General features: G+C 36.7%; 2 protein-coding genes across 2 annotated transcripts in view; both read left to right on the forward strand.

Annotated features, from left to right (window-relative positions):
• The first annotated feature begins 239 nt into the window (after positions 1-239).
• On the forward strand, positions 240-11,428 carry EMB2083 (AAA-type ATPase family protein). Its single transcript, XM_088508107.1, has 15 exons — positions 240-1,322; positions 2,869-4,078; positions 4,605-4,666; positions 4,793-4,916; positions 7,119-8,711; positions 8,917-9,089; positions 9,308-9,409; positions 9,503-9,667; positions 9,822-9,962; positions 10,049-10,207; positions 10,317-10,402; positions 10,513-10,591; positions 10,697-10,819; positions 10,910-10,966; positions 11,057-11,428. Exons 5-15 carry the CDS (start codon positions 7,349-7,351, stop codon positions 11,231-11,233), a joined length of 2,625 nt encoding a protein of 874 aa, XP_088364233.1. The 5' UTR covers positions 240-1,322; positions 2,869-4,078; positions 4,605-4,666; positions 4,793-4,916; positions 7,119-7,348; the 3' UTR covers positions 11,234-11,428.
• A 2,814-nt stretch (positions 11,429-14,242) lies between these two features.
• LOC107630991 (callose synthase 5-like) overlaps positions 14,243-14,752 on the forward strand; it is a 31,027-nt gene continuing 30,517 nt past the window's right edge. The window contains exons 1-2 of the mRNA XM_088508105.1: positions 14,243-14,429; positions 14,539-14,639. Coding sequence (XP_088364231.1) covers positions 14,243-14,429; positions 14,539-14,639 — 288 coding nt within the window. The remainder of the gene's footprint in view (positions 14,430-14,538; positions 14,640-14,752) is intronic.

A 14,752-nucleotide genomic window follows, 5' to 3' on the forward strand; every position in this document is an offset into this window, starting at 1 on the left:
TGAATTAAGAAATGATACTTATATATTTTAAGTAGTGATAAAATAAATAAATTTTTTATTTTTAAATAAAAAAAATTGAACAACAAAAATATTTTTATTAATATAAAAAATACAATCTAAAAGGACTGAAAAAAGAAATAGAAATTTTCAATCCGTGCACGGGTCTTCTGATGCACGGATCTTCTGCTAGTATATATAAATAGAGCGTAGACCTTGGTTGTGACTATAGTGATGATAGTAGACTCTTCCCTCGCCCGTACTCTTTCCTTAGTTATTCCTCACTCCGCCATATACCCACCGCGCACCACCACCGTAATCATCAACAGCCACCTTAAAACACAATCCTCTCTAGTCTCTTCTTTACGCGCACACACAAGTCTTTCCTTCTCTTTGTTTAACTTATAAATTCCTATTTTCTTTCTTCTTTTTACACTACTTTATTATCGTTCTAGATTTTGCGCTTGAATTGCTAGTTTTCAATATGTTATGCTACGGAAGTGTTGGTGGTTTGGTATTTGGATTTAGTTTCCGTGAGTCCATTATACATATATAGAATGTAGTGGTTAATGCTTTACTTTGTGTACGTTACATATGAACCAAGTATACAACTCTCTGTACATGACACTTGTTTTGGATTTATGTGTTCTCAACATGGTTTAAAAACTAGACCAGGCTAACCGATGAAACCAACCAAGGTTCTAAAAATCGGTTCGAACTGGCCGGTCGAACCGTAAACCGTTACAAAAACGAATCGATTAAATGCAAAAACCGCAAATTTTGAAAACTGCTATTGAATCGTCGAACCGGTCGGAAACCGATCAGTCGAATCGAACCGTGATTCAGCCGGTTTTTTGAATTGGGAAGCAAACGGCGCCGTTTCATTGATTCTGAATCAATGAACCCTAACTCCTCCACTACTCGTCTACTCCATTATTAGTCCAGTCTCCACAGCCCTAGCCTCCAGAACTAGAACGCGCTAGCCACTCTCTGTCTCTCACACTCAATCCACAGCTCCTGGTCCTCCCTTACTTCCGTCCAGCCACCGCCTGCTACCGCCGCCGGCGGAACTTCCAGCTTCGAAGAGCCACTGCCTGCTCCCTCACTTCCCCCTCATCGCGCAGCAGCCGTCGCAACCTTCCTTCCTCTCCATCGCGCAGCCACCGTGCGAACGTGGAAGCCTCAGTCGCGCAGTCACTGTCCGTCGGCGCCAGCTCTGTTCCACTGCAGCCACTGCTTGTTCGAAGGCCGTTCGAAGCCCATTCGAAGGTGAAACTTGTGGTGTCTCCCTCTTGCGTGCTCTGTTCAAGATTTCTAGCTTCTAGGTAATTTTTTTAGACTATAATTGAATAATTTGTTGTTACTGTGAAGTTCTGTGAATTGTGAACCGTGAACTGTGAGCTATGTCTATGATTTAGATTTTTGATTTTTCTGTGAACTGTGAACTGAACTGTGAACTTTGCTCATTGAATAATTATGAATAATTATTGTTAGTTAAGTTGTGAATTTTGTTGTTGTAACTTGTTACTAGGTTGAATTATTATCGAATAATTTTGACTTATGAGATTATTGGGTTGGAGTGATTTGCTGTGGGTTCCTGTGAACCTGTGATTTTGTACTTGTTAATTCGTTAAATAGTTGTTGTGATTCTTGCAATTGAGATTATTGGGTTGTTTTGCTCTTCTCAAATTGTTAATTTGCTAAATTGTTGCTGTTATTGTGATTCTTCATTCTTGAGATTGAAATTGTCTTTGTTTTTTGTTATTGGGTTGCTGGATTTTCTATTTGGATTTTGTATTTGTTGGTTCGTTAAATTGTTGCGATTCTTGAAAGTTGAAATTGAAATTATTGGGTTGCTTTGTTCTTATCAAATTGTTAATTTGCTAAATTACTGGTGTTATTGTGATTCTTGAGATTGAGATTGTCTTTATTTTTTGTTATTGGGTTGCTGAATTTTGTATTCAGATTTTTTGTAATAATAATTGTTGAAACATTGATTAATTGTTGGTTCTAAACCTTGTTGTTGATTGCTTGAAGCATGATTAATTTTTGGAGCATTGATTAATTGATTAGGGTAGGGTTGTGTTGTGTCGTTCCAAGATGAATATGATTGTTTTGCACTTTTGCTTTGCGATGCTTGCTGATTGTTATTTGATCTCACCGCATTTCAGCATTTGATCAATGAAATATTTTGCAAACATTCAGTTTTTGGTTTGCATTTCCATATATTGACTTGGATTTATACTTTACTAAAAGTTGTCCAACGGAAGAAGTCAAGCTGATCTCATGAAAATTCCAAATGACTAATAAGATTGAATGACAAACTTGGATCAATTGGATGTTGGCATTTTATGTTTGGTTGGTTGTTTTTGTTATTTGACTTTTGAGTTTGTATTTGAATGAGATCATAACATTATAGTTTATGTAGTACTTTTAATTTGGATGATATTTTAAAGTTTATGTTAGAATATAATTATGTTTTAATATGTTTATTTATATTTTATTTATTATTTTATTATAAAACGGTTTTTTCGATTCAACCATGGTCAAAACGGTTGAACCTATGAACCAGTGAACCAGTAACTAGAGCGGTTCGATGACTGGTTCGGTTTTTAGAACCTTGAAACCAACTCAATCGGGAACCGGTGGCAGTACTAGTTCGGTCCAAGAAAAAAACCATTTAAAAAAATCGTTTCAAAACTATTGAACCGACTAGAAATTGAACCGGCGCTGCTTTGATATTTCATTAAAAAAAAGAAAAAAGAAAAAGGGTTTCTGAAGATAGAAGTGCAGAAACCAGTCTCTCTCTCTCTCCCCTCTCTCCCCTTTTATCTCACTATCTAAGTCTCAGCTCTTTCTTGAAATCCCTAGCCTCCATCGCAGCGCCGTGCGTCTCACTGTCGCTGCCAAGTTTGTCGTGGCCGTTCGCCAATCCTCTTGGTTCATCGTGCTCGAAGGCCCTCCCCTCATTTGCCCAACGCCAGCGTCTCCGGGTCCTAGCAAAGCAGCTCTTCGCCCCATCGTTAGTCCGTTAGCTGTTCGTTACCAGCTCGCCAGTGTTCGCCACTAGCTCTCTGTTGTCCGTTGCCAGCTTGCCAGTGTTCGTCGCCAGCTTCCTGTCATCTGTCGCTCTCCCTTAAATCTCTGCTCACTGCCCTCGCCAAAGGTAATGTCTCGAATGCTCAGTCAGTGCTTAGCGCTGGTTCTTGGTTGATGGCTTTGCTTACTGCTCGATGATAAATTTCAATTTTGATGACTCTGTTACTGGATTACTGCTTGATGACTCTGCTAAAATGCTAACTATTGCATATGTGAGATAAGTTTCATTGTGGCATAAATATGGTGGTAATTTGAAGGATATAAATAACTTCAGTGAATTCTTATTTGATTTTTGAAGATATGTGGAAATTAATTCCAATATTTGACAGTAAATCTATATATGTTGATAAATGTATTAATGTTATGAAAATCGGACCGGATCGGCCGGTTGAATCGAGAATTGGCAATGTCAATGGTCCGGTCCTGTGCCAAAAACCGTTAATTAAAAAACCGGATAAAAACTGCTGAACCGGCCGAGAACTGGCCAGTTGGACTGGACCGGAAACCGGCCGGTTCTTTTAAAACGGCGCCGTTTTGCTTGATTCTAATTAAAAAAAAAAAAAAAACTACATGCGAGACTGCCCCAGTGCCCTTCGCCGTTTCCCCCAACCCACACCAAAATTAGGGCCTTCAGCCTCGGCCCTCACTCCCTCAGCCTTTCAGCCTCACTCTCTCAATCCCCACGCTCACCTCGTCTCCTCCCCCAGCACGCACCACGCAGTCGCAGCCATTGAGACTGAGCCACTGGCCACGCACCCTCCTTCCCTCACGCACGGCGCCGCCCTTTCTCTCTCAGCCCTCTCTCTGTCTCTCACCAGCCACCGGCGAAGCTCCTCGTTCGACTGACGATGGTGACGACCGACGACTGACGACTGATGACTGACGCTTCTCTGCTCGTCCGGTGGTCTTCTTCTTCTCTGTTAGCCCCCGCCACTGCTCTGCTCTGCTCTTTTCTCTGGTCGTCGTCTTCTTCTCTTCTCAGGTAAATAATTAATTTTATTAATTAATTAATGTTCTGATTAGGGAGAAATTTTGATTATCAGAACTTCTGATTAGGGGTGTGGGTGTTGATTTTGATTATTAGAATTCTGATTAGGGTGTTGTTTTTTTATTACTAGAACTTCTGAATATTAAGGGTGTTGATTATTCTTCTGTTTAGTATTTTTTCTGATTTGTTACTTGTTCTTTTTTACTTGCTCTGATTAGTATTATTGGAACTTCAAATTATTACTTTTTTTTTTTTTTTTGTTCCTCATTTAGTTGATGTGTTTATTGTTCTTCCTGTTTTATTATAAGGTTTCTGTCTTTCTGATTTGCTGATTATTTGTTGGTGTTTTTTAATTTTTGTTGCTGATTTATTCGATTTCTGGCTTTAAATCATTGATAACATTTGTTATGCTTTACCATTATACAGTAGCTCCTCGAGTAATTTTTACTCAGTTTAGTTTCTGCTAGAATGGTTCATTGTTAGCTGACTTTGTTTATTTATTTATTTATTTTTACTTCAGGTATGGTGTGAGCAAGCAAGACGAGGCTTTTAAGGCAGAGATTTGTGATATATATACGCCGAGTGAGTGCTTTTTTTTTGTTGACTTGTTGCTTGTTACGCAGGCCTGGGTAGTGATAATGATTTTGGCTATGTGGGTTATGCATCACATGATTCATTTGCTTGTTTTTCTTTTCCGATGGTTAAAAGGTTTGTGTCCTCTCTCCTTCCTCCTGGTGATGAGGAACTTAAAGGTGATGAGGTTGATAGGATAATCAGTTTCAAGAATTCCATAGGGATTGATGACCCAGATATAGAAGCTATGCATATGGAGGTATTCTTGTCTTAATTGTGGACATATATGTGGAAAAGGATTATTCTTTTTCTCTTATTTTGGAGTGAAATCAGTTTTACATCTTATTAGTTTGGTGTTTGTTGACTGAATCAGATTGGTAGAAAAATCTTGAGGCAAAGGTTATAATTATATTTTAGGATATTTATTTATAATTTATTTATTATTTTATTTTAAAACAGTTTTTCAGGTTGAATTACGGTTAGATCGGTTGGATCAGTGAACCTGTGAATCAGTGATTAGAGTGGTTCGATGACTGGTCCGGTTTTTAGAACCTTGAAATATATAGACCACAATAAATTAAAACTTTGTAAAAATGAATTATGGCATGATGCTGATCAATATGGATTATCTTGGTTTAATGTTGCTGAATCGAAATTATATTGTTTTACTAAGATTTTGAGGATCACGTTCTAATAATTAACCTTGCACAGTAACTAAGTTTTTAATAGAATTTAGAGGTGCTGAAATTTGGGTTGGCAGGGATAGAAACTAGAATTTACCTGTAAATTTATTTCATGTTTCCAGCTGAGTTCAACTGCAAAGTAGACAAGTGTGGGGTCAACAGAACCTAAGTTCAGATTGTGGATATGTCACTTTATGATATTCGAGAATTATGTAGGGAAGTAGTAGTTTTGCGTATTTAAAAGAAATATATTTTAAGTTGAAAATTAGCTCTAAGTAAATTTGTGCATTATAATGAGGAAGTTTGTGTATTTATAAATGATAACTTTAGGCACCAGTTTTATAGATTTTCTTGGGTGCAAGTTTTTGAAATAGTTTTAGATATATAAGGTGAGATGGTCGTTGACATGGTATGGTATGGTATCGAAGGCTAAATCAAAACTTCAACCCTTGTCATTTTCGTTCTAAGTTGGAGTATATTATCAATATCAACAAGCTTAACAAAGGTTATATGGGTTAAGTACGATTTTGGTTCTTAGGGTAGGGGCTGAAAATTTTTTTTGCCATCGACCTTTTTTTTGCTATAAAATGGTCCCAAAGGTTTCAATTTGTTTTAAAATCGTCCTTCGGACGAAAATGTCCTTCCCAAATGCAGAAAAAAGAAGGAGAATGCAGAAGCAGCATGCAGAAGCACAAAGTAGAAGTAGTGAAACAACAACAATGAAACAACAACAACTAGAAGAAGAACACTAACAACAACGATGGATAATGAAATCAAAGCAACAACGAAAGCAAAATCAGAAAAATTAAAGAAAGAAGGGCTGCGGGGTGGTTGGGAAGGAGATGCTGCGGCAGTGAACTGCGAATCGCGAGGGGAGGAGAGATGTGGTGGTGGTGGTGGTGGCAGGTCGCGTGGAAAGGGTTGCGGCAGTGGTGGCGACGTCGCGAATTGCGACGAGAACGACAATGCGGTGGTGGCGGCGGCGTGGGTGTGTGCTGAGGAAGAAAGGAGCGGCGGCGGCGGCATGGAGATTCCCCACTCCATCACAGGCAACGGCACGGGGGTGCGGCGGTGCCACCTCCCCCCCCCCCACTCTCTTTCTTCACCCCTCGTCGTTCCCTTTCTTTTTTTATTTTATAATTTTTTTAATTAGAGGTAAAATGGTAATAAAAATAAAAAATTTAGGAAAAATGATGATTTTAAAACAAACTGAAAGCTTCGGGACTATTTTGTAGCGAAAAAATGATTGGGAACGAAAACATTTTTCAGTCTCTACCTTAAGAACAAAAATTGTACTTAACTCAATGTTATATTTTAGTATGTTTATTTATATTTATTATTTTATTATAAAACAATTATTCTGGTTGAATTGGTTAGATCAATAAATTAGTAAATTAATAATTAGAACAGTTTAATGATCGGTCCGATTTTTAAAATTTTGTTTCGGATAAATTAATTTCTAAAGAAAAAAAATAATAATAAAGTTCTTTGGAATGATAGATGTGGACATATTATCTCCAAATTAGCCCCTATGATTAGGATAGAAAGTCTTAATTTGATGACTAGGATAGGAAGTCTTAATTTAAATTAATTTGTTTACGTATGTTATTATAAAAAGCTTCATTGATATTTTTTTTTTTTAGAGATTCATCTGTCCGAAATATAAATTTTTAGAGATATATTTGTCATTTTGCTCTTTTATTTTTTACCGTTAATTTGATTTGGTTGATTTTAATGGTTGAGATGAAACAATTGATGCTGCCAATTTTTTTGTGAAGGATCCACCCCTGAATTACAAGCTCGTAATTTACTCATTCGCCCTCAGTGACTGCATGACATTTATCCAAAGAGAAGACAACTGAGAAAACCCTTCTTCAGAACTCCGAACTGAACTTGCTCTTCATCATCGTCTTCATCATCTTCAATGGCAATGGCAACACCTACATTACCAACTATCAACCTAATGTAGCATAATACCAATACCCCTTTCTTTTTGCGTAACACTCCCATGTCTTCCCCTTTCCTCCTTAGTTATTCTCCTTCCTCATCTCCCTTCCCACAATCCCTAAACCCCAAATTCAGAACCTTTCCCAGACGCCTCAATTCCACTTCCATTGTATCATCCCAAATTCAAACACCAGAACCCGAAAATGACGACAACAAAGATAAAACTCGCAACAAAAACCTCAATTTCCTCAAGCTTACAGTGACCCTTACCGTTATCTCTGCTTCCCTGCCACAAGCCACCACCCTTGCTGCTGAATCCGCCGTGAAGGGAAAGAAAAGGGCACCCAAAAAGGCCGAAGCTTTGACGCTGGAGGAGCTGAAGTCATGGGCTCAGGGTCTTCCAGTGGTCTCTGATCGTCTTCCCTACAGCGACCTTATTGAACTAAAGAAGGCTGAGAAGCTCAGACACATAATTAAGCCCGGTTCTATAAACTTGAGGCAAAAGGCCGAACCAGTTCTGGTGGTTCTAGAAGACTCTAGAGTGTTCAGGACGGTTTTGCCATCGTTTGAGACTCATAGGAAGTTTTGGGAATCATGGGATGAATTAAACATTGGTTCTTTGTGTATGAATACATACACACCACCCCTTAAGAGGCCTAACTTGCCCCTTCCTATATGGGTAAGGGGTCCGGTGCTACCTGCTATTGAAAAGTTTATGCTTAAGCTTGCTGAGAAGAAACCGAAGATAGAATCCAAGAAGGCGAAAGAGTATAGGGAGATGAGGATGGAACTTAAGAGGCAGAGGGAAGAGGAGCTGAAAGCTATGAGGGAAGAGAGGAAGGAGTTGGAGAGGGCCAAGAAGGCGCAGAGGAAGGCTGAGGAGAGGCGGCGAAAGAAGGAGATAAGGAAGAGGAAGTATCAGGAGTCATTGATTCGGGCAAGGGATAATTATGTGAGGATGGCTGATCTTTGGTATGATTTGGCAAATAATCCTAATGTTGTCAATGCACTTGGCTTGGTTTTCTTCTACATTTTCTATAGGATTGTGGTGCTTAATTATAGGAAGCAAAAGAAGGATTATGAGGATAGGCTTAAGATTGAGAGAGCTGAGGCTGAGGAGAGAAGGAAGATGAGGGAGTTGGAGAAGGAGATGGAGGGTGTTGAACGTGATGACGATGATGAGAGTGAGCATGAGAAAGGGGAGGAGCAGAATGATTATTTGAAGATGGCAAAGCAGTTTATGAAGTCGGGGGCACGCATTCGGAGAGCCAAGAACAAGAGTCTTCCTCAGTATTTAGAGAGAGGTGTAGATGTGAAGTTTAGTGATGTTGCAGGGCTGGGTAAGATACGTCTTGAATTGGAGGAGATTGTCAAGTTCTTTACTCACGGGGAAATGTACCGAAGGAGAGGAGTGAAAATACCAGGTAACTCCAGTCAACACTTGATAATAGAATGCATTAATTTGAACTGCCTTAGCCTTAGGGAAAGCCTGTTTGGTGGTTCGCATACAGTTTGTTCTTACAGGTTCTACGTTTTTCATTTAACATAAAGAAAGAAGGAAAGAGTAAAACACAATTTGCTTATGTTTTATACTTGATTTTCTAAACGTTGGATTGGTCACATTATCAGGTGGTATACTTCTTTGTGGCCCTCCTGGGGTGGGAAAGACATTGCTGGCAAAAGCAGTGGCTGGTGAGGCAGGGGTTAATTTCTTCTCTATTTCCGCTTCACAATTTGTGGAGATATACGTTGGTGTAGGGGCATCTCGTGTGCGAGCACTTTACACGGAAGCCAGGGAAAATGTACGTGATTGTTTCGGCTTTGCCATTGTGCTCTTGCTTTCTTTAGAGTAAAATAAGACCTTGTTTCTTGCAATTCTTTTATTTATTTGCATCGAGCAGATAGTAGTCTATTGTTTCCAATCATGCTACACTTTTACAGAATCACCTGAAATTTACCTACTTTCTTCTGCTTTAGTTTTTGCATTCAATTGCCAACAATTTTCTTCAATCTTTCTCAGGCTCCATCTGTTGTCTTCATTGATGAGCTGGATGCTGTGGGAAGGGAGCGTGGCTTGATTAAGGGTTCAGGTGGACAGGAACGTGACGCTACTCTCAATCAGGTTAAACATGGCACCACTTAACTTTCCAACTGCTTTCGTGAAGTAAAAATGTGTAAAGATTGGTTGATGTTTACTATTTACTGAATGTTCCAGCTCTTGGTGTGCTTAGATGGATTTGAAGGAAGAGGAGAGGTGATCACTATTGCATCCACCAATCGACCAGACATTCTGGATCCTGCACTTGTGAGACCTGGTCGGTTTGATCGAAAAATATTTATTCCCAAGCCTGGCCTCATTGGTCGCATAGAAATTCTAAAGGTTGCTCCTCTACTATGTTACATCTGTGGTTTTCGGCTTCAGGCTTCAGTTTTCTCAAGTATACAATACTGTTTATGGTTATCCTTTCAAAACTTGGCTATTGTGATTTTAGACTAATCTTTCTTCCTTTCCCTTCCTTGTGATACTTTGATAGGTCCATGCTCGTAAAAAGCCAATGGCAGAAGATGTGGACTATTTTGCTGTTGCTAGTATGACTGATGGCATGGTTGGTGCAGAGCTTGCTAACATAGTTGAGGTTGCTGCCATCAACATGATGAGGGATTCAAGGACTGAGGTAATATCTCCTATTGAAAAAGATTTAATAGTCAGACCACCAATTGTAGCTTGCATACTTTTATTTACTGCATTTCACTGTGGCAGATTACTACTGATGACTTGTTACAAGCTGCACAAATGGAAGAAAGAGGAATGCTGGATAAAAAGGAGAGAAGCATGGAGACTTGGAAGCAAGTAGCTATTAATGAGGCTGCAATGGCTGTCGTAGCTGTGAACTTTCCTGATCTTAAAAATATCGAGTTTGTATGGAATTTACACTATATCCATTTTGTAATTGACATAATCTCACCTTATCTGATTGATTGTTGGTGGAAAAAATTGACATTTTAGCTTTATGTTGCTGTTGATGCAGGTCACAATTGCTCCCAGAGCTGGTAGGGAATTGGGTTATGTGCGGGTGAAGATGGATCCTATCAAATTTAACGAAGGAATGCTCACGTATGGATTCTTTGCTTAGATCAATTAAACTGCATTACATTGCACTATTACAGAATTGTGTTTAGAGCCTTTCATTGTTTCTCTAATTTATAACTACTAATGTCATGCAGTCGACAATCTGCCCTGGATCATATTACTGTTCAACTAGCTCCCCGTGCAGCTGATGAAATTTGGTTTGGGAGTGGTCAAGTAAGATAAAATTCTTACTTGCTTTCCTCAAGTTTCCTCAGTCCTTTTTATTTGCTTCATTGGTTCTTTTTGGTTGCTGTTTTAACTTGTTTTATAATATTTCAGTTGAGTACGATATGGGCCGAAACTGCAGACAATGCGAGGTCCGCAGCAAGGATATTTGTTCTTGGTGGGCTTTCAGAGAAGTACCACGGAATTACCAATTTCTGGGTGGCAGACCGGATAAACGTATGGGTTCTCTCTCTCAAGTCTCAACTTCAATTTTCTCATTGCAACCACATTATTGAAATAACACACTTTGTTGCATTTCGTTGTCAGGACATTGACTTGGAAGCAATGCGGATTGTGAACTTGTGTTATGAACGCGCAAAAGAGGTATGCTGTGATTGATGAACAATTTCAACAAGTTCATTTCATTTCTTGTTGATTAATAAGAGCGAGCTTGCTTTGTTTTTGCATAAACAGATCCTACATGAAAATAAAGTGCTGATGGATGCAGTGGTGAATGAACTTGTTGAGAAGAAAAACATAACAAAACAGGACTTCTTTCATCTGGTGGACTTGCATGGCTCCATAAAACCAATGCCTCCCAGCATTCTTGACCTTAGAGCTGCCAAGCAGAGAATTCCAACAACTTCGTAATGATGAAAACCAGACAGCTTTGAAGAGCAACTCTTAAGAAATGGCACAACCAATTTTTAGACTAGTTTACTTTATAGTCATATTTATTGTACGTTATATAAAAAAAATTATTTTATAAAAATTATGTTAAAAATTAAATTTTTAATGTATTAAATACATAAAAAATATTAAAATTTTTTTATTATATTTTTAAAATATACTCTTAGAATACTAGTTAAATCCATAGAATATAATTAATAATTAATTCAAAGCTCATTATTTCTGGCCGTGTTAGTAACTTGAGCGGATTTTTCTTAGTGCTGGGAGTTTTGGGCGGCTCGGAATCCAAAGTTACAAAAGCCAACACTTTTTTATTTTTATCTGAAATCAACACTTCATTAATTTATTTATTGCATTTTAATGATTGTAATGGATGGTGGTAAGTGGTAATGGTGAAAAAAAACAATAATAATAATAAAAATGAATAATGTGAACACAAATTTTGGATATAATTAATATTTTAAATATAAATTTGATTTTTTATAAATTATTATTGTAAAAGAATGTGTATGAATATTTAGTTATATATTACTACATTCATAAAAATAATTAATTTTAAAATTTATTATTTAAAAGTGATTAAAGTACATAAATCTGACTAATTAATTTATTAAAATTTAAACTCATGCTGAAAGATAACATTTTTAATATAAAAAAAGGGTTTACTAACTAGAATTTCTCTTTGTTGGTAATTGGTGAACCAAAATATATACAAAAAAGATTAAAGTCACACGGACGAGTCCAAACGATAGCGGTGCATATTGCATGACTGAAAGTTTATAATTTAGAATAAACTTTTTCGTTCAATTTGTTAATTTGTTGTAACAACTTTTTAAGTTACGGTTTTTTTTTTCGTTTTTTTTTTCTTATCTTTTTCCTTCTTTTAATATTTTTTTTCCTTTCAAATTTAAGTAAGTTCTTTTTTCTCCGTTATTCTTCTCCTTCTCTTTCTTTTTCTTTTTCTTCCAACGAAACACACGCAAATTTTTTTTTCTTCTAAGTTTGCACACGCAAATTTTTTTTTTTTTCTTTTTCTCCTCTTCTTTCTTCTTCTTTATAGTCATGACCAATAACATCAATATTTTGCAAATGTTTTTATTAGTTCTGATTTTCTCTACTGCCATTATTAAATAATTCCGGTTCATTTTTTAATTTATTTAAGCTTATTTGTGTGTTAATTCTCAGTTCATTTGTATGTCAGTTCACTTGATACTACTGATAAGTATTGACTAAATTTTTTATTCACAAGTGAACTGAAATTAACACACAAGTGAACTGAAATTAACACACAAATGAATTAAAATAAACTAAAAAATGAACTGCAATTATGTAATGATGGCACTAGAAAAAATCAGAATCAATAAAGATGTTAACAAAATATTGGTGTTGTTAGTGATGACGATAACAAAGAGAAGAAGAAAAAGAATCTACGTGAATTTAAAAGAAGAAGAACGTAAGCATGAATTTGAAACAAGAAGAAGAAGAAGCGTGAGTAATAACGTTCTTTTAATGAGAGTGATTTTTGTTGGAGTTGGACCTATTTAAATAAACTTAAATGAAAAAATATTTGAATGCATAGCAATTTTATATAATTTATATATAAATAAATAATAAATATTAAAAAAATTATCAAAATTTATTTTTTTTGTTATTATTTAGTCAATACCTTCATTCTTTTAGGAAGTGTAGTTTTTAAATTCCTGAAAATCTTACATTATAAAATAACATAATAAAGATTTTGGTGTGTAAAAATTTTTAAGAATGTAAACATTTTCTTAACCACACCTTCTTTTAGTATAGATTTTTTAGTCTAATAATCTAATAATATATTTTATCTTATATTTTTAAATATTAATAATTAAATAATAATTAAAAATAATAAATTTTAATGATTCTCTAATATTTTTAGTAAATAAATAAAGAACAATAATACTACATGATCAGTAAAAATTATCAATTTTAATTAATACTTAATTAATAATAATTTATACTCATATTTATAAATATTTTACATACAAAAATATATAATTTTGTTTATATTTATCAAAATTTTGTATATATAAATCAATACCATTTATATCTATAATTTTTAAAGTTTATACAAAGGAATGAATAAAATTTATTTATTAAAAATACTAAAAGATGCTGAATTTTTTCACGAATAATATTCGAGAAAAGAGTGACTTGTGACGTGAAGAATAACTGAATAACCGAACGTGGGATGGGTTGGCGTCTTAAGAGGAAAACGGATTTCCATTGAAATTTAAGTCCTTCCCTAAGACTTCGAAGGGTTCAAACTCTTGTCAACGCGCGCTCACTCACTCTCTCACACTCTTCTCTCTCTCTTACCCTTCACCTCCGGAAACGGTGCTCTATCTTCCAATCGTTCTCACTCTCACATCTATCTCACCGCACTTCTCTCTATACTCACCTCTATATTTCTGCTTCTTGCAGTTTATATTTCCTCTTTTCTCTTCCTTTCGGATTTCTGTTCTTGCGTCTTGAATCTCGCTTCAAAATATATAATGCGCATACAGAGACCCTACCATCATCCAAAATCCACAATGTGATTCTCCGATCCCTTACCTTTGATCACAGGTACGAACAATAACGTGTGAATTTCTACAATAATCAATCCAAGATTTTATAAACATATTCAAACATTCTCACGTTCTTGGACGGTATAGTAACCATTTCCTGCAATATAATGCATATTGATTGATATATGAGTCTCATTCCTATTATTGAAGGATAATAATTTGTGTTTAATTTGATTTTACATACGAGGATCGGAGTTGAATTTTCCTAGATCGTATCTAGCTAGAGATTGTTAATTTAACTTGGATTTTGTGTTGGAGAAGCGAATTAATTAACTGAGTGGTTGAGTGAGAACTGCAGGAAGAAGAGGATACGGAATAGAGAGAGATATCTATACGGTATAGACAGAGCGAGTCACGTACGTAAAGAAGAATGTCACAACTAGACGGAGTAATGCCGCCGCCCACGTTGGTGAGGCGGGGTTCAAGGAGTGCCTCCACCACCTTCAACATGGAGGTTTTCGACAACGAAGTGGTGCCGTCCGCACTCGCCTCCATTTCTCCCATTCTCCGTGTCGCCAACGAGATCGAAGCCGAGCGTCCCAGGGTTGCCTATCTATGTACGTAACGGATCGATCATTATAATAATAATAATAGTGATTTTGTGTTATTGAATTTTGAAATATGATGTGCAAATTAATGTTGCTGAGCGCGTAATGATAATTGCAGGTAGGTTCTATGCCTTCGAGAAAGCGCACAGGCTGGATCAGACCTCCACCGGCCGTGGCGTTAGGCAGTTCAAGACGCTGCTGCTGCAGCGATTAGAGAGGGTAAGCCTGTAGTTTCATTTGTTTCGATTTTCTCAACTAACTCTGCATTATGTATTTCATGCGTGAATGAGGACTGCTGAAGCCTGAGTGTGAGTATATATACCGTGCGTGAA

The sequence above is a fragment of the Arachis ipaensis genome, chromosome B3 (assembly GCF_059453495.1).
Source record: "Arachis ipaensis isolate K30076 ecotype BB chromosome B3, ASM5945349v1, whole genome shotgun sequence".
Taxonomy (NCBI): domain Eukaryota; kingdom Viridiplantae; phylum Streptophyta; class Magnoliopsida; order Fabales; family Fabaceae; genus Arachis; species Arachis ipaensis.

Excerpts from the sequence above, each read along its gene's own strand:
- EMB2083 (XM_088508107.1), top strand. The coding sequence starts at position 7,349 with ATGTCTTCCCCTTTCCTCCTTAGTTATTCTCCTTCCTCATCTCCCTTC. Across the intron at positions 10,208-10,316 it reads ATCTTAAAAATATCGAGTTT|GTCACAATTGCTCCCAGAGC; the intron begins GTATGGAATTTA and ends CTGTTGATGCAG. Across the intron at positions 10,967-11,056 it reads GTTATGAACGCGCAAAAGAG|ATCCTACATGAAAATAAAGT; the intron begins GTATGCTGTGAT and ends TTGCATAAACAG.